This window comes from Triticum dicoccoides, chromosome 4A, assembly GCF_002162155.2.
Source record: "Triticum dicoccoides isolate Atlit2015 ecotype Zavitan chromosome 4A, WEW_v2.0, whole genome shotgun sequence".
NCBI classification, from domain to species: Eukaryota; Viridiplantae; Streptophyta; class Magnoliopsida; order Poales; family Poaceae; genus Triticum; species Triticum dicoccoides.
Window position 1 is genome coordinate 133,696,613 of NC_041386.1, and position 24,460 is coordinate 133,721,072.

Genomic DNA, 24,460 nt, shown 5'->3' on the forward strand with positions numbered 1-24,460 from the left:
ATCTCGGGCAAGTAACATACCGATGACAAAGGAAACAACGTATGTTGTTATGCGGTCTGACCGATAAAGATCTTCGTAGAATATGTAGGAGCCAATATGGGCATCCAGGTCCCGCTATTGGTTATTGACCGGAGACGTGTCTCGGTCATGTCTACATTGTTCTCGAACCCGTAGGGTCCGCACGCTTAAGGTTACGATGACAGTTATATTATGAGTTTATACATTTTGATGTACCGAAGTTAGTTCGGAGTCCCGGATGTGATCACGGACATGACGAGGAGTCTCGAAATGGTCGAGACATAAAGATTGATATATTGGAAGCCTATGTTTGGATATCGGAAGTGTTCCGGGTGAAATCGGGATTTTGCCGGAGTACCGGGAGGTTACCGGAACCCCCCGGGAACCATATGGGCCTTAGTGGGCTTTAGTGGAAAGGAGAAAGGGGCAGCCCAAGGTGGGCTGCGTGCCTCCCCCCTCCCCTAGTCCTATTAGGACTAGGAGAGGTGGCCGGCCCCCTCTCTCTCTTTCCCCCCCGAGGAATCCTATTCCAACTAGGATTGGGGGGGAATCCTACTCCCGGAGGGAGTAGGACTCTCCTGGCGCCCCTTGTGGCCGGCCAGCCTCCCCTCCTTTGGTCCTTTATATACTGAGGTAGAGGCACCCTAGAACACACAAGTTGGTCCACGTGATCTATTCCTTAGCCGTGTGCGGTGCCCCCAGCCACCATAGTCCTCGATAATACTGTAGCGGAGTTTAGGCGAAGCCCTGCTGCTGTAGTACATCAAGATCGTCACCACGCCGTCGTGCTGACGGAACTCTTCCCCGACACTTTGCTGGATCGGAGTCCGGGGATCGTCATCGAGCTGAACGTGTGCTCGAACTCGGAGGTGCCGTAGTTTCGGTGCTTGATCGGTTGGATCGTGAAGACGTACGACTACTTCCTCTACGTTGTGTCAACGCTTCCGCAGTCGGTCTGCGTGGGTACGTAGACAACACTCTCCCCTCTCGTTGCTATGCATCACATGATCTTGCGTGTGCGTAGGAATTTTTTTGAAATTACTACGAAACCCATCAGTGGCATCCGAGCCTAGGTTATTTATGTTGATGTTATATGCACGAGTAGAACACAAGTGAGTTGTGGGCGATATAAGTCATACTGCCTACCAGCATGTCATACTTTGGTTTGGCGGCATTGTTGGACGAGACGACCCGGACCAACATTACGCGTACGCTTACGCGAGACCGGTTCCCCCGACGTGCTTTGCACATAGGTGGCTTGCGGGCGACTGTCTCTCCAACTTTAGTTGAACCAAGTATGGCTACGCCTGGTCCTTGCGAAGGTTAAAACAGAGTCGATTTGACAAACTATCGTTGTGGTTTTGATGCGTAGGTGAGATTGGTTCTTGCTTAAGCCCGTAGCAGCCACGTAAAACTTGCAACAACAAAGTAGAGGACGTCTAACTTGTTTTTGCAGGGCATGTTGTGATGTGATATGGTCAAGACATGATGCTGAATTTTATTGTATGAGATGATCATGTTTTGTAACCGAGTTATTGGCAACTGGCAGGAGCCTTATGGTTGTCGTTTTATTGTATGCAATGAAATCGCGATGTAATGCTTTACTTTATTACTAAGCGGTAGTGATAGTCATGGAAGCATAAGATTGGCGAGACGACAACGATGCTGCGATGGAGATCAAGGTGTCGCGCCGGTGACGATGGTGATCATGACGGTGCTTCGAAGATGGAGATCACAAGCACAAGATGATGATGGCCATATCATATCACTTATATTGATTGCATGTGATGTTTATCCTTTTATGCATCTTATCTTGCTTTGATTGACGGTAGCATTATAAGATGATCTCTCACTAAATTATCAAGAAGTGTTCTCCCTGAGTATGCATCGTTGCCAAAGTTCGTCGTGCCCAGACACCACGTGATGATCGGGTGTGATAAGCTCTACGTCCATCTACAACGGGTTCAAGCCAGTTTTGCACACGCAGAATACTCAAGTTAAACTTGACGAGTCTAGCATGTGCAGATATGGCCTCGGAACACGGAGACCGAAAGGTCGAACGTGAATCATATAGTAGATATGATCAACATAACGATGTTCACCATTGAAAACTACTCCATCTCACGTGATGATCGGTTATGGTTTAGTTGATTTGGATCACGTGATCACTTAGAGGATTAGAGGGATGTCCATCTAAGTGGGAGTTCTTAAGTAATTTGATTAATTGAACTTAAACTTATCATGAACTTAGTACCTGATAGTATCTTGCTTGTTTATGTTAATTGTAGATAGATGGCTCATGCTGTTGTTCCGTTGAATTTTAATGCGTTCCTTGAGAAAGCAAAGTTGAAAGATGATGGTAGCAATTACACGGACTGGGTCCATAATTTGAGGATTATCCTCATTGTTGCTCAGAAGAATTATGTCCTGGAAGCACCGCTGGGTGCCAGGCCTGCTGCTGGAGCAACACCAGATGTTATGAAAGTCTGGCAGAGCAAAGCTGATGACTACTCGATAGTTCAGTGTGCCATGCTTTACGGCTTAGAATCGGGACTTCAACGACGTTTTGAACGTCATGGAGCATATGAGATGTTCCAGGAGTTGAAGTTAATATTTCAAGCAAATGCCCGGATTGAGAGATATGAAGTCTCCAATAAGTTCTATAGCTGCAAGATGAAGGAGAACAGTTCTGTCAGTGAGCATATACTCAAAATGTCTGGGTATAATAATCACTTGATTCAGATGGGAGTTAATCTTCCAGATGATTGCGTCATTGACAGAATTCTCCAATCACTGCCACCAAGCTACAAGAGCTTCGTGATGAACTATAATATGCAAGGGATGAACAAGACTATTCCCGAGCTCTTCGCGATGCTGAAAGCTGCGGAGGTAGAAATCAAGAAAGAGCATCAAGTGTTGATGGTTAACAAGACCACTAGTTTCAAAAAAAAGGGCAAAGGGAAGAAGAAGGGGAACTTCAAGAAGAACGGCAAGCAAGTTGCTGCTCAGGAGAAGAAACCCAAGTCTGGACCTAACCCTGAAACTGAGTGCTTCTACTGCAAGCAGACTGGTCACTGGAAGCGGAACTGCCCCAAGTATTTGGCGGATAAGAAGGATGGCAAGGTGAACAAAGGTATATATGATATACATGTTATTGATGTGTACCTTACTAGAGCTCGCAGTAGCACCTGGGTATTTGATACTGGTTCTGTTGCTAATATTTGCAACTCGAAACAGGGACTACGGAATAAGCGGACACTAGCAAAGGACGAGGTGACGATGCGCGTGGGAAACGGTTCCAAAGTCGATGTGATCGCGGTCGGCACGCTACCTCTACATCTACCTTCGGGATTAATATTAGACCTAAATAATTGTTATTTGGTGCCAGCGTTGAGCATGAACATTATATATGGATCTTGTTTGATGCGAGACGGTTATTCATTTAAATCAGAGAATAATGGTTGTTCTATTTATATGAGTAATATCTTTTATGGTCATGCACCTTTGAAGAGTGGTCTATTTTTGATGAATCTCGACAGTAGTGATACACATATTCATAATGTTGAAGCCAAAAGATGCAGAGTTGATAATGAAAGTGCAACTTATTTGTGGCACTGCCGTTTAGGTCATATCGGTGTAAAGCGCATGAAGAAACTCCATTCTGATGGACTTTTGGAACCACTTGATTATGAATCACTTGGTACTTGCGAACCATGCCTCATGGGCAAGATGACCAAAACACCGTTCTCCAGTACTATGGAGAGAGCAACAGATTTGTTGGAAATCATACATACAGATGTATGTGGTCCGATGAATATTGAGGCTCGAGGCGGATATCGTTATTTTCTCACCTTCACAGATGACTTAAGCAGATATGGATATATCTACTTAATGAAACACAAGTCTGAAACATTTGAAAAGTTCAAGGAATTTCAGAGTGAAGTTGAAAATCATCGTAACAAGAAAATAAAGTTTCTACGATCTGATCGTGGAGGAGAATATTTGAGTTACGAGTTTGGTGTACATTTGAAAAATTGTGAAATAGTTTCGCAACTCACGCCACCCGGAACACCACAGCGTAATGGTGTGTCCGAACGTCATAATCGTACTTTACTAGATATGGTGCGATCTATGATGTCTCTTACTGATTTACCGCTATCATTTTGGGGATACGCTCTAGAGACGGCCGCATTCACGTTAAATAGGGCACCATCAAAATCCGTTGAGACGACGCCTTATGAACTGTGGTTTGGCAAGAAACCAAAGTTGTCGTTTCTAAAAGTTTGGGGCTGCGATGCTTATGTGAAAAAGCTTCAAACTGATAAGCTCGAACCCAAATCGGAGAAATGTGTCTTCATAGGATATCCAAAGGAAACTATTGGATACACCTTCTATCACAGATCCGAAGGCAAGACTTTCGTTGCTAAGAATGGATCCTTTCTAGAGAAGGAGTTTCTCTCGAAAGAAGTGAGTGGAAGGAAAGTATAACTTGATGAGGTAACTGTACCTGCTCCCTTATTGGAAAATAGTACATCACAGAAAACTGTTTCTGCGACATCTATACCAATTAGTGAGGAAGCTAATGATGTTGATCATGAAACTTCAGGTCAAGATTCTACTGAACCTCGTAGATCGACCAGAGCGAGATCCGCGCCAGAGTGGTACGATAATCCTGTTCTGGAAGTCATGCTACTAGATCATGATGAACCTACGAACTATGAAGAAGCGATGGTGAGCCCAGATTCCGCAAAGTGGCTTGAAGCCATGAAATCTGAGATGGGATCCATGTATGAGAACAAAGTATGGACTTTGGTTGACTTGCCCGATGATCGGCAAGCAATTGAGAATAAATGGATCTTCAAGAAGAAGACTGGCGCTGATGGTAATGTTACTGTCTACAAAGCTCGACTTGTCGCAAAAGGTTTTCGACAAGTTCAAGGGGTTGACTACGATGAGACCTTCTCACCCGTAGCGATGCTTAAGTCTGTCCGAATCATGTTAGCAATAGCCGCATTTTATGATTATGAAATTTGGCAGATGGATGTCAAAACTGCATTCCTGAATGGATTTCTGGAAGAAGAGTTGTATATGATGCAACCGGAAGGTTTTGTCGATCCAAAGGGAGCTAACAAAGTGTGCAAACTCCAGCGATCCATTTATGGACTGGTGCAAGCCTCTCGGATTTGGAATAAACGCTTTGATAGTGTGATCAAAGCATTTGGTTTTATACAGACTTTCGGAGAAGCCTGTTTTACAAGAAAGTGAGTGGGAGCTCTGTAGCATTTCTGATATTATATGTGGATGACATATTACTGATTGGAAATGATATAGAATTTTTGGATAGTATAAAGGGATACTTGAATAAGAGTTTTTCAATGAAAGACCTCGGTGAAGCTGCTTACATATTAGGCATAAAAATCTATAGAGATAGATCAAGACGCTTAATTGGACTTTCACAAAGCACATACCTTGACAAGATTTTGAAGAAGTTCAAAATGGATCAAGCAAAGAAAGGGTTCTTGCCTGTGTTACAAGGTGTAAAGTTGAGTCAGACTCAATGCCCGACCACTGCAGAAGATAGAGAGAAAATGAAAGATGTTCCCTATGCTTCAGCCATAGGCTCTACCATGTATGCAATGCTGTGTACCAGACCTGATGTGTGCCTTGCTATAAGTTTAGCAGGGAGGTACCAAAGTAATCCAGGAGTGGATCACTGGACAGCGGTCAAGAACATCCTAAAATACCTGAAAAGGACTAAGGATATGTTTCTCGTATATGGAGGTGACAAAGAGCTCATCGTAAAAGGTTACGTTGATGCAAGCTTTGACACTGATCCGGGCGATTCTAAATCGCAGACCGGATACGTGTTTACATTAAACGGTGGAGTTGTCAGTTGGTACAGTTCTAAACAAAGCGTCGTAGCGGGATCTACATGTGAAGGGAATACATAGCTGCTTCGGAAGCAGCGAACGAAGAAGTCTGGATGAAGGAGTTCATATCCGATCTAGGTGTCATACCTAGTGCATTGGGTCCAATGAAAATCTTTTGTGACAATACTGGTGCAATTGCCTTGGCAAAGGAATCCAGATTTCACAAGAGAACCAAGCACATCAAGAGACGCTTCAATTCCATACGGGATCTAGTCCAGGTGGGAGACATAGAGATTTGCAAGATACATACGGATCTGAATGTTGCAGACCCATTGACTAAGCCTCTTCCACGAGCAAAACATGATCAGCACCAAGGCTCCATGGGTGTTAGAATCATTACAGTGTAATCTAGATTATTGACTCTAGTGCAAGTGGGAGACTGAAGGAAATATGCCCTAGAGGCAATAATAAAGTTATTATTTATTTCCTTATAATCATGATAAATGTTTATTATTCATGCTAGAATTATATTAATCGGAAACATAATACATGTGTGAATACATAGACAAACAAAGTGTCACTAGTATGCCTCTACTTGACTAGCTCGTTAATCAAAGATGGTTATGTTTCCTAACCATGAACAATGAGTTGTTATTTGATTAACGAGGTCACATCATTAGTTGAATGATCTGATTGACATGACCCATTCCATTAGCTTAGCACCCGATCGTTTAGTATGTTGCTATTGCTTTTCTTCATGACTTATACATGTTCCTATAACTATGAGATTATGCAACTCCCGTTTACCGGAGGAACACTTTGGGTACTACCAAACGTCACAACGTAACTGGGTGATTATAAAGGAGTACTACAGGTGTCTCCAAAGGTACATGTTGGGTTGGCGTATTTCGAGATTAGGTTTTGTCACTCCGATTGTCGGAGAGGTATCTCTGGGCCCTCTCGGTAATGCACATCACATAAGCCTTGCAACTAATGAGTTAGTTGCGGGATGATGTATTACAGAACGAGTAAAGAGACTTGCCGGTAACGAGATTGAACTAGGTATTGGATACCGACGATCGAATCTCGGGCAAGTAACATACCGATGACAAAGGGAACAACGTATGTTGTTATGCGGTCTGACCGATAAAGATCTTCGTAGAATATGTAGGAGCCAATATGGGCATCCAGGTCCCGCTATTGGTTATTGACCGGAGACGTGTCTCGGTCATGTCTACATTGTTCTCGAACCCGTAGGGTCCGCACGCTTAAGGTTACGATGACAGTTATATTATGAGTTGATGCATTTTGATGTACCGAAGTTAGTTCGGAGTCTCGGATGTGATCACGGACATGACGAGGAGTCTCGAAATGGTCGAGACATAAATATTGATATATTGGAAGCCTATGTTTGGATATCGGAAGTGTTCCGGGTGAAATCGGGATTTTACCGGAGTACCGGGAGGTTACCGGAACCCCCCGGGAACCATATGGGCCTTAGTGGGCTTTAGTGGAAAGGAGAAAGGGGCAGCCCAAGGTGGGCTGCGCGCCTCCGGGCCCCCCTCTCTCTTTCCCCCCCGAGGAATCCTATTCCAACTAGGATTGGGGGGGGGGGGGGAATCCTACTCCCGGAGGGAGTAGGACTCTCCTGGCGCGCCCCTTGTGGCCGGCCAGCCTCCCCCCTTTGGTCCTTTATATACTGAGGTAGAGGCACCCTAGAACACACAAGTTGATCCACGTGATCTATTCCTTAGCCGTGTGCGGTGCCCCCAGCCACCATAGTCCTCGATAATACTGTAGCGGAGTTTAGGCGAAGCCCTGCTGCTGTAGTACATCAAGATCGTCACCACGCCGTCGTGCTGACGGAACTCTTCCCCGACACTTTGCTGGATCGGAGTCCGGGGATCGTCATCGAGCTGAGCGTGTGCTCGAACTCGGAGGTGCCGTAGTTTCGGTGCTTGATCGGTTGGATCGTGAAGACGTACGACTACTTCCTCTATGTTGTGTCAACGCTTCCGCAGTCGGTCTGCGTGGGTACGTAGACAACACTCTCCTCTCTCGTTGCTATGCATCACATGATCTTGCGTGTGCGTAGGAATTTTTTTGAAATTACTACGAAACCCTACACTAAGCACTCTGAAGCCTCGCATACCAAGCAACACCTTCATGAAGAAATGCGACAATGACGCCGCTGCTTCCCGGACAAGTCATAGGGTTCCCCCCGGTACAAGGATGGCAGTGGGGAAGGGGTATCACCGACGCCCGTCGAGAGGGTCCGGCAACGCCCACTGGCGCAGCCGCGCCGATGGCGAATGAGCCGCCAGAGATTTCTCCCGCCCCGAAACCACCACCGCCACCCCAGACAATCGGAAGCGCACCGCCACACACCAGCCTATGCCACCACGAACACCGCACCGTCTTCACCGTCTCACTGAGGCTACCAACACGAGACCTGGAGGTAGGACGAGGAGACACCGGACTCGATGACAACCGCAAAGCAGCCGGCGAGAGGGAACCACCTCCACCACCGCGCGGAGCCGACCAGACGTAGCAATAGGGACCTGCCAGGCCGCCACCAGCCCGGCCGGACCCCAATGGGTCCGCATAGTCCCTGCAGCTACGCTGTAGCACGCCGGCCGCCGGAGCCATCACCACCGCAGCCACAGCCGCCTAGCCTCACCACCAGGGAGCAACGTCGTCACGCCCCGACCCACAGGCCCGCCCCAGCCCAGATGGGACCCGAAAGGGCCCAGATTTGGGTCGAGCGGGCGCCGTCGGCCAGCCGCCCACCGCGCCGCCCCGCAACCAACGGCCACGCCGCCGCGTCGAGAGCACCCGAGGCCCGCGGAGCTCTGCTGTCGGGCCCCATTGCCGCTGGGCAGGAGGGAACCCCGACTCCCCCTCCAGGCGCGCGGGGAAGGGACATCCGCCGCGGCCGCCACCCGGGCACGCCGGAGGCGGCAAAGGGAGAAGGAGAGAATGAGGGTCGAGACGGGGAGGAGGGCAGGGGCGCTTCGCCGCCTCGGGGGGCGACGGGAGCGCAGGGGAAGGGGGAGGGGGAGGAGGAGGGGGAGAGGGAGGCGGGTCGGGCTTGTGACGCACTAGGTCTCTGCCTTTTATTGCAAGGTACTAGTCCCATAAGTTGACTAGCAAACCAACCACACTGAGTTGATCTTATATGGTTCTAACAACACGCTTTAGTTTTCAGTCAAAGTTAGCCTCAACAAAAATCTCACAAATCTCAAGTCTTTTTTAGGTAATTCTAGGCGTGGAAACTATTACCCAAAAATTTTGTTGGGCGAGCAGTGTCGGCTCTGGGCCTAGATGGAAGGGCGAGCCCAGGCCTTAGGGGGCCATGATCCTACATGTTATTTATATATATTCCTGCACATAGGCCCATACTCTTTTCCAAAACAAAAAAAAGCCCACAGTCCAACTTGTATAGCCCAAAATAATCTTGGAATAAGGCCGTTGGTCATGCTGCGAGTCGTGATTCGTCTACATGGCACCACGGTGGCTTTCTCACATCATGTTGCCACTCGCTAGGTGTAGTCTCATATGTTGCTTGTCTGCCTCGTCGTTTAGGTCGTTGCCTGCTTACATGACCCATCCCCATATCTTTATCAAGCTACCACTACATGCCATCTTAGATTGTTAGGGATCTAACTTCTAATTTTCAATTTTTTAAAAACATCTAATTTATAAATTCCATTTATTTACTCTTTAGGTGTTAGAATGTTGCCCGAGAAGTAGTTGTTGGGTGTTGATGAAAGGAAAAAAAGGAAAAATGAGGGGATCAGTATATTGAATCACAAAATGGTGCTTTAATAAGTTTCTTTCATCTTAATTAATGTTGATGTTAATGCCTGAAGAAATATTCTTTGAAAGCTCCGAGACATTATTGTGGATGGAGTAATTGTTTGTTGGTTCCTATCCGAGGTAATCACCCTAACTTTATTTTGCAAATCTTTTATTTTTGTTCTATGCATAATATGACATTGCTCAACAATTATTGATAGACATCGCATTATATCAAACTAAGATTGTGTGGTTGTAAGTTAAATCTTAATACTTTACAAATAAAAGTACAAACATATACACATGTACACCTACCCATATATACATCCTTAAGGACCTGTTTCGGCGAATTTGCCTAGGACCCTAAAAACATAGAGCCAGTCTGTGGTTGAGTAACCTTTTTCGTATACGTATGTACCTGCAAACATTCGTGTAACCGCGAGGGTTGGCTCTGATACCAACTTGTAACGCCTCAGACACACCCGTTGGTGGTCGTTACTCCTGGCGGGATCTAGACTGGCCTCACAGATCAATATTAGTCTTTTCTACACACTTTGTCCTCACTCGTGCGTATCCGGAAGCAACTTCCCGGTCGGTCACCCATCCCGAAATTACTCCAAGCTAAGCACGCTTAACTTTGCAGTTCTTTCCGAATGGGCTCCCGAAAAAAAAGAAATTCCTTATTGATATGAGTAGTCTATCGTCATTAATAAGGCAGGCTATCACATGATATTGTTCTGGCTATTTATAGTTTATCTAAGCTTGTGAATTTGCAAGTTTTAATCAGCAAATCTTTGAGCACTTGTCTTGCATTATATGTGCAGCAAAATAATTATGGATCCATAAGCATTCAATCAGCATAGCAAATGAAAAAGCTTGACCCAGAATGAAAGTTCTTTTCAACGCATGCTACTGCTTGTGAAGATGGTGCTTTGTATAGGTTGTGTTATAAGTATTGACGCCACAGCTAAAAGTAACCATATATTATAGAAGTATATATTTTTAAAACTAGATAGCTCTCCACGCCCTGGGATACTAATTACAACAATACTTCTCGATGGACGTGCTAATAAGATTATTTTTTAAACTAGATAGCTCTCCACTTCAGGCAAGCACCGAATATCTGTCCGCATAGAATGCCTGATCAGGCACAATTTTATCCACATTTCAAGGCCACACCAGGCAGGACTTTTGGCCAGGCATCCTAACGTGGATGCAAACCAAACTAACCCATATACTTTGGATCACATATGGTGTTAGCCAATTCTCTTTTACCATGTGATAACAAAGCATCATGCGAGTGTGCAGGTAGCCTGCCCGCCCGCGTTCGAGTCTTGGCTCCTGTCATGCTCAAGGTTGCCTCTTTATATATATATTAATAAAATGCCTTTTTTTCATTCTCTTTCACCATGTGATAACAGAGCATTGCGCGGGTCTGTAGACTGCCCGCTCTCCCGCGTTCGAGTCTTGGCTCACGCGTGGTGCTCAAGGTCGCTTCTTCTATTAAAAAAACTTTTTTATTCTCTTTCAATCAAGGTTGCCTCTTATATATATCAATAAAATGCCTTTTTTTCATTCTCTTTCACCATATGAAAACAAAGCATCGCACGAGTGTGCAGCCAGCCCGCCTGCGTTCGAGTCTCGGCTCACGCGCGATGCTCAATGTTGCATTTTCTATTGATTTTTTTAATCTTTTGCCATGTGAGAGAAAAGCAGGGCGTGAGTCTATAGCCAACCTTCCTGCCCGCGTTCGAGTCCTGGCTCGCTCATGATGCTCAAGGTTTGTCTCTTCTATTAAAAGTAAAAAAAACAAACCTTTTTTATTCCCTTTCACATGTTCCTCGATGAAGTTCATTGCCAAATTGACACTTCATCTGAGACAGAGAGGAGTGAGCTGATATGATGCCCGTTGGAGCCCAGACAGAGATGGGATGGTCAAGGTGGTGGTCCTTCTCCTTCCCCTCTCTCTCTCTACAACAACAACAACAACAACAACAACAAAGCCTTTAGTCCCAAATAAGTTAGGGTAGGCTAGAGGTGAAATCCATAAGATCTCGCAACCAACTCATGGCTCTGGCACATGGATAGCAAGCTTCCACGCATCCCTGTCCATAGCTAGCTCTTTGTCGATACTCCAATCCTTCAGGTCTCTCTTAACGGACTCCTCCCATGTCAAAATCGGTTGACCCCGCCCTCTCTTGACATTCTCCGCACGCTTTAGCCGTCCGCTATGCACTGGAGCTTCTGGAGGCCTGCGCTGAATATGCCCAAACCATCTCAAACGATGTTGGACAAGCTTCTCCTCAATTGGTGCTACCCCAACTCTATCTCGTATATCATCATTCCGGACTCGATCCTTCCTCGTGTGGCCACACATCCATCTCAACATACGCATCTCCGCCACACCTAACTGTTGAACATGTCGCCTTTTAGTCGGCCAACACTCCCCGCCATACAATATTGCGGGTCGAACCGCCGTCCTGTAGAACTTGCCTTTTAGCTTTTGTGGCACTCTCTTGTCACAGAGAATGCCAGAAGCTTGGTGCCACTTTATCCATCCGGCTTTGATTCGATGGTTCACATCTTCATCAATACCCCCATCCTCCTGCAACATTGACCCCAAATACCGAAAGGTGTCCTTCCGAGGTACCACCTGGCCATCAAGGCTAACCTCCTCCTCCTCACAGCTAGTAGTACTGAAACCGCACATCATGTACTCGGTTTTAGTTCTACTAAGCCTAAACCCTTTCGATTCCAAGGTTTGTCTCCATAACTCTAACTTCCTATTTACCCCCGTCCGACTATCGTCAACTAGCACCACATCATCCGCAAAGAGCATACACCATGGGATATCTCCTTGTATACCCCTTGTGACCTCATCTATCATCAATGCAAAAAGATAAGGGCTCAAAGCTGATCCCTGATGCAGTCCTATCTTAATCGGGAAGTCATCGGTGTCGACATCACTTGTTCGAACACTTGTCACAACATTATTGTACATGTCCTTGATGAGGGTAATGTACTTTGCTGGGACTTTGTGTTTCTCCAAGGCCCACCACATGACATTCCGCGGTATCTTATCATAGGCCTTCTCCAAGTCAATGAACAACATATGCAAGTCCTTCTTATGCTCCCTATATCTCTCCATAAGTTGTCGTACCAAGAAAATGGCTTCCATGGTCGACCTCCCAGGCATGAAACCAAACTGATTTTTGGTCACGCTTGTCATTCTTCTTAAGCGGTGCTCAATGACTCTCTCCCATAGCTTCATTGTATGGCTCATCAGCTTAATTCCACGGTAATTAGTACAACTCTGAACATCCCCCTTGTTCTTGAAGATTGGTACTAATATACTCCGTCTCCATTCTTCTGGCATCTTGTTTGCCCGAAAAATGAGGTTGAAAAGCTTGGTTAGCCATACTATCGCTATGTCCCCGAGACCTTTCCACACCTCAATGGGGATACAATCAGGGCCCATCGCCTTGCCTTCTTTCATCCTTTTTAAAGCCCCCTTCACCTCAGACTCCTGGATGCGCCGCACAAAACGCATGCTGGTCTCATCAAAGGAGTCATTCAGTTCAATGGTAGAACTCTCATTCTCCCCATTGAACAGCTTGTCGAAGTACTCCCGCCATCTATGCTTAATCTCTTCGTCCTTCACCAAGAGTTGGCCTGCTCCGTCCTTGATGCATTTGACTTGGCCAATATCCCTCCTCTTCCTCTCCCGGATCTTAGCCATCTTATAGATGTCCCTTTCACCTTCCTTCATGTCTAACCGTTGGTAGAGGTCCTCATATGCCCGACCCCTTGCTTCACCAACAGCTCGCTTTGCGGCCTTCTTCGCCATCTTGTACTTCTCTATGTTGTCTGCACTCCTATCCAGGTATAGGCGTCTGAAGCAATCTTTCTTCTCTTTAAGCGCCTTCTGGACATCATCATTCCACCACCAGGTATCCTTATCTTCACTTCTCCTTCCCCTGGACACTCCAAACTCCTCCGAGGCCACCTTACGAATGCAAGTCGCCATCTTCATCCACACATTGTCCGCATCCCCTCCTTCCTCCCAAGGGCCCTCCTTAAATACTCTCTCCTTGAACACCTGAGCTACCTCCCCCTTGAGCTTCCACCACTTCGTTCTAGCGACCTTGGCACGCTTATCCCGCTGGACACGAATCCAAAAGCGGAAGTCAGCAACCACCAGCTTATGCTGGGGTACAACACTCTCCCCAGGTATCACCTTACAGTCTAGGCACGCACGCCTATCTTCTCTTCTCGAGAGGATGAAATCAATCTGGCTAGAGTGTTGGCCACTACTAAAAGTCACCAGATGTGATTCTCTCTTTCTAAAGAGGGTGTTAACTACAATCATGTTGTAGGCTAGAGCAAAGCTTAAGACATCTTCTCCTTCTTGATTCCTGATGCCATAGCCAAAGCCCCCATGCGCCCCTTCAAAACCTGTGTTAGATGTACCCACGTGGTCATTGAGGTCTCCTCCTATGAAGAGCTTCTCACCAATCGGTACACTCCTAACCATGTCTTCCAAGCCTTCCTAGAACTCCCTCTTGGTGTTCTCATTGTGGCCTACTTGCGGGGCATATGCGCTGATAACATTGAGAACCAAGTCCTCAGCTACCAGCTTGACCAGGATAATCCGGTCCCCACGTCTCCTGACGTCTACCACTCCATACTTGAGGCTCTTGTTGATCAAGATGCCTACGCCATTTCTGTTTGCAGCCGTCCCCGTGTACCACAGCTTGAAGCCGGTATCCTCCACCTCCTTCGCCTTCTGTCCTCTCCATTTGGTTTCTTGGACGCAAAGGATATCAACACATCTCCTCACTGCTGCATCAACTAGCTCCCGAAGCTTCCCTGTCAGAGACCCTACGTTCCAGCTACCTAAGCGAATCCTCCTAGGCTCGGCTAGCTTCCTTACCCTTCGCACTCGTCGAGTCAAATGCGAAGACCCTTGCTCATTTTCCACTACATCCGGGCGCCGATGTAGCGCGCCACTAAGGATGCGACGACCCGATCCTCGCTCACTTGCCACCGTATCCGGATCAAGATACGGCGCGCCACTTGGGGGGTGACGGCCCGGCCCTTGCCCATTTTCCACCACACCCGGGTTCCGATGTGGCGCGTCGCTGAGAGGGTTACGCCCCAACGAAATTTTTTTGGGTTTCATCTCCATAAGAGTGGCTGAGTTTTTACGTTGGCTCGCCAAGCCTATCACAACCCTCCTCCTTTACCCGGGCTTGGGACCGGCTATGTTGAGACAACATAGGCGGAGTTTCCCCTCTCTCTCTGTCCAAAAAAAAAGGACGGTCCTTCGCCATTTAGGGGTTCACAGCAGCGGTGTGGGCGCACTCACGTGTTGCACACCTGCATATCTTGGGCGATTCCACAAGTAAAGACGAGGCTGCAGCTAAGATCAGGTACTACTGTTCGCAACTTTCAAAAAAAAGGTACTACTGTTCGCTCCGAGCTGTGCGCAGCTCATTTCTTTTCTTTTTCCCCAAGGCGGATGCCATATTGGCTGTGCCTCACGCCAACACACGGCCTATATTATTATTGCTTAACACTAATCTGATTATGAAATATTTTACGGAGTTAACAACAAGTTGAGATCGTGTGAGCTCCATCACGGCCATCCATTCACACGCCGTTGCTCCAGTGGCGGGACAAAGGCCAGTGGAAACACAAGGACGGACGGGGCGACCTTTACCTTAAACCCTTGCGAGGCCGCAGTAAACATCACATGCAATGCATTCCCAAATATCTCAACTTTTACTCCCGAGATCAAAACACAGTAAAGGCCCTCATCTACCTGCCAAAACGGAAGGAAACGGGATCACTACTGCCGCTCACCTAAAATCCTGTACTACTAACCAAAATCGCCACTTGTTTTTTCTGGCAAGTATTACATGCTCACGAACCTCATTTATTGCCGAGACTCAAATAGCAGATCAAGGGCGGATCTTCTTACCCCAAGTGAATTACCGGGCGATTAACGCCGGCGTTAATTACTCAATACTAGCAGCCAGCACCGGCCGAGTGCTGTAAAAATAACCTCTCCATTAAACCCGTCCCCTCCTCCCCTGTATCCACCTCCGCCCCCCTGGATTCCGCCTCCTCCCCCTCCCCCAACTACCGCCGCCGCCGCCCGGCCCTCGAATCCGAGGCCGTCCGTCGCCGCTCGCGGCGCCGCAATGCCGCGGGGGGCCGCCAAGCGGAGGCGCGAGCCGCCCCCCGTCGCCGCCGCGGGGGAGCGGAAGCTTCTTCCGGGCGAGCACGTCGAGGTCAGCGCCGTCGAAATCCGCACCGCCGTCATCGCCGGGCGGGCCACGCATTGCTCCCGCGCGCCTGGCTCGCCTGGGTTTGACTTCCCGTGTCTCCCCTGTAGTCTAGTCTAGTGTGGTTGGCTCTGAACGGAGTCCCACCTTCGTCAGATGACTTGTGCTAATGTGGTTAGTTCCGGTAGAACGCGCCGGTGATTGTTGTTTTGCGCGATAATCGTGTGCAGCTGGGAGCGATTGAGTTGGCATCCATCTGAATGATCTAAGACTGTCGGCAGAAATAACATGTTTGGGTTAATCTGCGATGAAGTTCTTGTCAAACAATGGCGTTAGTCAGTGCATGGTTGCGCCTGCATGCCTGCCAGTCGCCTAATTAGTCTGCCGAGTTATTTCGCTTGCATCTCACCTATCTGATGTAGTAACATGGTAAAAGATCTTTGCTTTGTTGGTACCTGTGTGGAAATTTGTTCGGAATCATGGGTTCTTGGTTGGTGCTCGACGGACTGAATGTTATTATTGGCCTCTCATAGAAGTGTCAGTTTGCAGTAGCATTTTTCTTGATTGATATGCTGTCTTGCGCACACACAGTTACCCTTCACTGTTGAGTGCTAGTGCTTGGAATGTGTAGCATTGTATTGTGTTAGTAGGAACGCAAAAGAAAAATAGGAAGTGAGGCAGCCGTCTCTGTTTCGCACGCACCTAATGAGTTTACCTTGTCCATGAACCATGGTCAAACCAATGGCATCATCTGTAAAATGTCCTCCCTACGGATTCATTGTTATCATTTGTCACCACCACTGATGCGTGCTGGAAATGTTACCATCCTTTTTTTTTTGCAATCTCACTGCGAAAACTCTCATACTTGTGAATGGGAGTAGATTCACTGATATATTTCGCTTCTGCAGGTCATTAGTTTTGATCCAGGGCTATGCGGATCATGGCATCAGGCTGTTGTGATTGAAATTTTGGACAACTTCCGCTCTGTAAGATACAATGATTTTGTTGATGACAATGGTAGCGGGTCACCTCTTGTTGAGAAAGTTGAGGTGTCAGATGCTATCGATGGCAAGTCAAGTGCGGCTCAGGAATCCACTCGTGGAAAAGTAAGACCGGTGCATCCACATCAACCGCTGCAGGTATCTGATGCAAGCTATGGACTGTGGGTTGATGCACTAGTGGAAGGATCCTACTGGGAAGGTGTAATTGCTGATCACGCTGAAGGCTCCATGGAGAGGAAGGTCTTTTTTCCTGATGAAGGTGATGAACGCATTATGGCAGTCGACCAGCTACGCCATACTCAGGACTGGGATGAAGTTACTGGAACATGGAAACCACGCGGGATCTGGTTGTTTCTCCAAATGCTGTTGTCACATGAAGAGAAGGATGGTTTACCTGTATCAGTCAGGCAGATATGGTATGACCTGAGGTCAAATCTTTCATTGACGGCAGAAGACAATACGTGGATGTGTGGAACAGAGTCTTTTTGGGAGGGATCACTTGCAGCCCTTATTGCAGAATTACGGTCTGTATGTGACAAACCTCACCAAGATGGAAATCAAATAGGAGACTCTTGTAGATCAGCAGAAACTTCAACATCTGCAGCCTTTCAAAATAAGAATATCGAGCCAATTGTCTCGGATAAGCTGGATTCTGCATCAGCTGCTATCTGCCGGACCATGTTAGAGTTCATCTCATACTATCGCAATAACGACAGGATTAGTGCTCGTGCCAAACGGGAGTCTGCAAAGCACTATCTTAAATCAGTAGGGTGGACCTTTGTAGACGATAGAGCTAAGAACAGATATTGTGTCTCACCTGATGGGAAGCGGTTTGCATCTTTTATAGCAGCATGTGAGGCTTACCTGGCACAGAAGGGTTGTCATACAAATGATTTGCTTCTACATAGCGCGACTCGAAATAGTGAAGATTGCAGCTCAATTGGCACAGATCTTATCCTAATGGAGAACAAACACCATAATAAGTTGAGTACGGATGCCTCAGCTTCTTGGATGCCAGTACAGCTAGATGCAAAATTTTCCCCACCGATAGCGTCGCTGCTTGCTAGTTACCAAGAGGTTACCAGTTTTTCCCAGGGACAAATTAATGAAACCATGAGGATGAAGCTGAAGGAGCATCTCCTGGCATTAGGTTGGAGAATTGTGTTCAAAGAAGACGATATTATAAGGCCTAACGGTCAACCAAGTACTATTAAGAGATACCGGTACAAGTCACCTGTCGGGAAGACTTACGTTTCTTTCCTTCAAGTACTCAGGAGCTTCGCAGTTCAGTGTATTAAACGAGTTAAAGGGAACAATACTGAAGGCATTCCTGATAATTGCAATTATTTGGCAGCAAACAGAGTAAATCTCGATGCAGCAGTTTCAAGGGACCTGGCAACACTTGGTAAGCGTAAACGTGAAAATAAATCTGATGTTGTAGGGAAATATGTAGACTGTGTGGAAGCGGATGTGCAGAATGTCAGGAAAAAGAAATTTCTGAGATCAAAAGCTAAGAAGTTCCTCAAATCTTCTGGTTGGATAGTCTGCCAAAAGATGAAATCTAGTAAAAAACGGGAGCTTCGGTATCATTCTCCACATGGCAATTCCTACAAATGTCTGCTGGCAGCATGTAAAGGATACTTAGAGGATGGATATCAAAAGGAGAATAATGTAAGCTCTGGGATCACCACTGATACGTCTATAGCACTCGGTGGCGGAGCAAGGGATACAAGTGGAAGAAAGGACCTGCCGGTTTCAGTTTTAGATAGACATGATGGCATGTTTAGCTGGCCTACATGTCATGTAAAATCAAAGAAAAGAAAATCATCTTCGGTGCCTATGAGCCATGCACGAGTTTTGAGTTCAACACATGGACAAATCCTGCCATATCAGCATCGTGCTAAAACCGTTCTGTCTCTGTTGGTAGACAAAAATGTTCTATTACCAAGAGTTAAACTTACTTATAAGCAAAGAAGTGATGGGCCTCGGCTAAAGGAAGGTGCCGTTACTAAAGATGGAATAAAATGCAGGTGTTGCAATGAACTATTCACTCTGGAAAGCTTTGAGGTTCATGCTGGGTGCAGTACTCGGTTACCTGCTGCTCATATCTTTTTGAAGGATGGGAGGTCCCTTTCACAGTGTTTAGTTGAATTGATGGGTGAAAACAAGCCCAAAGAATCACTGCACGTGCGCTTGAAGACAAATTGTTCTGATACAGAAAGTGATTCAATATGCTCGATATGCAATGAGGGTGGGGAAATATTACTTTGTGACAATTGTCCTTCATCCTTCCACCATGCTTGTGTCGGTTTGGAGGTACTCCTTATCTTATCAGAGTGAACTCCTTTTTCATCAAGAGTTTTAAATTTTCACGCCTATGTTTTCGCAAATCTCCTGTTACAGCACAGGAGCATGTCATTCGGTCATATACTTAAAAAGCTATTTATTTTTTCTTATTTGATCACCAGTGATTCATTGGATATTTCCCATCAAACCCAAACTTGTATGATTTCTAATGAGCACTTGGAATGCCTATTCAATTTCTGTTTTGAACAATGTGACGAGCATGTGGTTTTAGCTTCATACTTGGTTCATATGGTTGCTACATTTCCTTGATTTTTCTATTATATAAGCAACATCTTCTTTCTATATGCACTTGCTTGTCTGTTGATCTGACATGCAGTATCATGCTACTTTTGTAGGCCACTCCGGAAGGAAGCTGGTACTGTCCATCTTGTAGATGTAGTATTTGTGACTTGAGTGATTATGATCCTGATACCAACCAATTCACCGAGAAGACTATTATGTATTGTGATCAGTGTGAACGTGAATGTATGGTTTTCTGAACACTCAATAGTACTCCCTCCGTCCCAAAATAAGTGTCTCAACTTTAGTACATCTTTTGAACTAAAGTTAGTACAAAGTTGAGACACTTATTTTGGGACGGAGGGAGTAACATATAATTATATTTTGAAAACCACTGATTTCCTTTTTATCATATTTTGGTAGATCATGTTGGTTGCATGAGAAACAAAGGTGATCGGCTCACCTGCTGTCCAGAAGGGTGCTGGTTTTGCAGTAGGGGATGCTCAGAGGTATGACAACACTTAGATAAAATGCTGTTTCCACCCTGAATTACTTTAGAATTTGAACTTCATGCATGCTCATTATGTTGTCTCATAATCTATTCTGATGTGCAGATATTTCAGCATTTGCAAGAGCTTATCGGGAAACCAATTCCAACTCCTGTCGAAGGCTTATCATGCACCATACTCAGATTTGACAGAGAAAATGCTAGTGACCATGGCGATTTTTACAATGAGATAATGGCAGAACAGTATGGCAAGCTGTGCATTGCACTTGATGTTCTTCATGAATGTTTTGTTACTATTATCGAGCCCCGCACACGAAGAGATCTTTCTGAAGATATTGTGTTCAATAGAGAGTAAGAACTGCTATGGCACCATTTCAATGTGTCTGTCTTCATTTTACCTTCCATTAATCATGTGTTGATTACTTTTGTGTGGTAGGCTTGATGGGATCATGGAAATCATTAGCTTATACTACCTTCGTTTCACAATATCTGTCCTTCATCTCTGCAGTCTTGTTTCAATGTTTATGCTCTCTGCCATACTTTTAAGCTTTTGGAAGAGGTTAAGTGGTTGTGGCATGTAATTTAATAGGGGTATGCATGATCATTTCTCACCTCGCTCTTAGATATAGGGCTAGTTTGGTTGATGTCCACAGCTACGTGCCTGGGAAGAAGTACTGCCTGGCCTGGATTTGATTTTTGGGTGTATTGTTGCCTGGTCAGGCAGCATCGATGGAAACATGTTTGGTTTTTGAGCCTGGCCTGGAGAGTGATTAGACTTAAAATAATAATTCATAGTCCTTTCTACCGAGATCAACTCCATACATGCAAACCCCAGGCAGCCATTATGGCTTGCCAGGCGTTGGAATTTCGACGCCTGGGCCAGGCTAACCCCTTGCATGGCTCCTCTATCCACACCCCATCCAGGCTAATCACCTCCGTACCATTCCAGTCCAGGCAAGTCCAGGCACTTCGAGGATAGCAACCAAACAGTATCCAGGCAACACACAGGCACGCTCCAGGCCAGGTGAGTTGTCACGAGGACACGAACCAAACTAGCCCATAGTGTTTTGTTGGTTCTTATGGTTGGCTGAGGACAGATACAGTGAAACGCAGGGAATACTATATTACAACATTTTAGATAAGCTTAATTTAGATGGTACTATATGACAATTGACAACAGGGAGTATTATCATTCTTATAGCTTGGATATTCTGCTACAGTGCATAAATTTAACTACAACACTCACTTAGTTCTAGGATGACTTGTCAGTAACTCCCTCTTAGCATTTATTTTCTCTATTTCACCTCACACGTGCTGGACACTTTGCCTGAATTTATACCATATTAAGTTTCACGCACCAACCAGTAGAGCCAATGTCCTCCTAACTGTTCAATCCACATATACTTCAACAGTTTCTAGTCTATTTCATCACAATAATTCATCTATGTACAGCTTATATATTCTAGATGTGGCTGGTATTTCTCCGTTCATTATTAATCATCATAAATGGAGACTGTAATTTTTTTATCTAATCATCTACAGATCAGGTCTCCGACGGCTTAATTTTAGGGGATTTTACACGATACTTCTCCAGAAAGATGGTGAGCTAATATCTGTCGGCACTTTTAGGTATTTCACTCTTCTCAGTGGTCCTCCATGGTAATTGCAAACTTTTTTAGTTTATCGTTCTTTTCTCCATATCACAATTTATTTTCTGTTTAGGGTATGTGGGAAGAAGTTTGCTGAGCTGCCTCTTATCGGTACAAGAATTCAACATCGTCGACAAGGAATGTGTCGCTTACTGATGAATGAACTGGAAAAGGTTTTTTACTTTTACTACTTAAATAAATATATTTTAAAATTACTGGCCATTGTGAAATTGAGTTTGAATGTTGCAACATCACGTTCCCATTTGATTGTCAATATTCCTGGCATTTTGTTGCTGTGTGTGGCTCTATTTACTTTCTATTTTACTTTGCAGTTACTTTCTGGCTTGGGGGTGGAAAGGCTTATCTTACCGGCGATTCCTCAGCTTCTAGAAACATGGACAGGATCATTTGGTTTCACAGCAATGTCTTGCTCTGAGAGGTTTGAATTGGCAGAGAGCAGCATTCTCAGTTTCCAGGGAACCACCATCTGTCAGAAGATTTTAGATGCCACGGATCATAATCCAAGAGATATGAGCATCCAGTTGGTGCTTAATGCGGAAGAAATTGAGTTGGGGAAGAACAGCATTGTCAGTTTTGAAAGAACCACCACATGTGACACGGTTGTGAACAATGCATCCAATCATTCAGAAGAGTTGAAGGTTACAGCGCAGACTAACTATAACAGTCTAGCATGTGACACGGTTGTGAACAATGCATCCAATCATTCAGAAGAGTTGGAGGTCACAGCGCAGACTAACTATAACAGTCTAGCATTGGCAGAGAACTCCGTTTTCAGCTCTTGGGGAACCACTATTTGTCAGAAGGTTTCAAGTAATGCATTTAGCCATCCAGAAGAGTTGAATGGTCTCTCTCTCTCTCTCTCTCTCTCGCTCACTTGATACTTGGCTAGGGAGCACTAGACATATCAGTTTCTGGAATCTTAAAAAGGAAAGATGAATCAAACTAGTTATTAAGCATATTGGAAAATTGATGCTACCTCTGAATATGAATGTTGTTGTCTATGTCCGCACAGATATAGATATGCAAAATAACCTATTGAAGTAATAGGTTGCTTCAAACATGCCTGGCTTTTGCATGCTTTGATTATTTATTTTATAGGAAGACTGTATGGGTGAACTTTGATTTGATAGTCTTATTGGCAATTACAGGATCTGAGTACCAACTGGAATGTACTAGGATCGTTCGCGAGACATTGGAAAGTGATAGTCAAGAAAGCACTTCAGTGGGGGTAGAAGATAGAGACCAACCGGAGCCTGAGCTGTTACTGGAAATTCGGAGTAACAGTAGTGAAGAGGGCAATTGTGCTGTTGGTGTTCCCATTATTACGCCAAACCCAGAAGTTAACTTTGCGGTGGACAGTCATGGGCAGCCGTATGACAGGTATGGTTTCTTCTATTAAGGTCAGTTGACAAGAAAAACCAGCGACATAGTGATTCTTGTTGACAGATTCTCTTAGTTGACAACCTTGTTTACCAGCTATGGCCAGTATCTTATGACGTTGTATTTCTAGTGTTGGTGCAGATCAGTGCAGCGAGAGTTGTGTTTCAACTGAGGTTATTAAGCCTGTTGCGGTACGTATGTTGCATACATGGTTTGTTCCAGATGATACTCTAGATATGTGCACACAGCTTATTATTCGCCATGTTTTGCTGTAACAGGCGGCTCCAGGATCCAAATACAAGGGTAAATGCTACGAGCGGAATAGATGGAGCAACGGCCGTAGGAAACTAGAAATGCACGGCTATGGGGTCTCCACAAAATGACCAGAACTGGGTTCATTCCACCAAAGGTTTGGATCCACGAGGCTTGCAATCTTGTGCAATAAACATTCGGGGAATGTGCATAGTCAACAGCTAATCTGTTCTCTCTAGCGAGGGTTGCCTCGCGTCAGTCAGTTTCAAGCACTCATATTATCATTCTGGGAAAGAAAAATGTTGTATCAATCTCTGTGGATGTTTTCACACCTGCATTTTCAATTCAAATTGTTGGTTCTCAACTGTGCAATGTTATGTGCTATGAAAGTCTCCAAACAGGATTTCACCCGTTTATATTGTACTAGGACAAATGCCCGTGCGTTGCAACGGGCGAAAAAATATCGTAAAACTTGCTCCGTGCGTCAATTTTGGTATACATTTCTGATAAACATCAGTAATAAGTTTATACTATTATTGCTTTTCAAAATATGAAGTGCGGACGTAAAGAAGTCACCCTAACATCTGATAGAGGAGTAGTGCTGCATAGAATAGTCTAGTAATCAGCTTTGTATTTTATATTTCAGAAAACACAAATATTCCTTTACTTTTAGATAACTAAAAGAATAAAAAAATTCATATTTTATTAGAATTGAAACATGTTTTGAAAATGAACATTTTTTTGAACATAAGTTTTTTGTGGAAGAGAATTTTTAAAAATTTGTGATCAATTTTAAATGATTTAAAAAAAAATTGGAACATATTTTGGGAAACATGAATTTCGAGCAATATTGAAAAGCATGAATTTTTTAAAGCAAGAAGAATTTGAAACACTCTTTGTCTTTAAAAAAACACACGCTCGGTGTCTGCAACGAAAAATGGATTGTTGGGTCCATACCATGTAGTATAAAGTTGAGAAAGTCGTAGGGATGTCCTTTGATGGCGCCTCCTTCAGCTTAGTACTATCATCAGGTGAAAGAGGAAATGGTGTAATTGTTTTCAGCGGGATATACAAACTGTGGAATTGC

General features: G+C 45.1%; 1 protein-coding gene across 4 annotated transcripts; it reads left to right on the forward strand.

Moving 5' to 3' along the window:
- Positions 1-15,830: 15,830 nt before the first annotated feature.
- On the forward strand, positions 15,831-23,789 carry LOC119285397. 4 transcript variants are annotated; one of them, XR_005139485.1, is made up of 11 exons: positions 15,831-15,982; positions 16,885-19,293; positions 19,680-19,809; positions 19,987-20,072; positions 20,178-20,422; positions 21,614-21,700; positions 21,794-21,893; positions 22,053-22,584; positions 22,890-23,141; positions 23,263-23,312; positions 23,400-23,464. XR_005139485.1 is itself a non-coding variant. In XM_037564664.1 (11 exons), exons 1-11 carry the CDS (start codon positions 15,893-15,895, stop codon positions 23,502-23,504), a joined length of 4,077 nt encoding a protein of 1,358 aa, XP_037420561.1. In that variant the 5' UTR covers positions 15,831-15,892; the 3' UTR covers positions 23,505-23,789. The 4 variants fall into 4 exon arrangements, 3 of the variants coding, with proteins under 3 accessions (XP_037420561.1, XP_037420562.1, XP_037420563.1); XM_037564664.1 differs by having other exon boundaries at positions 22,890-23,121; positions 23,252-23,312; positions 23,400-23,789; XM_037564665.1 differs by having other exon boundaries at positions 22,890-23,121; positions 23,400-23,789.
- Positions 23,790-24,460: the final 671 nt, after the last annotated feature.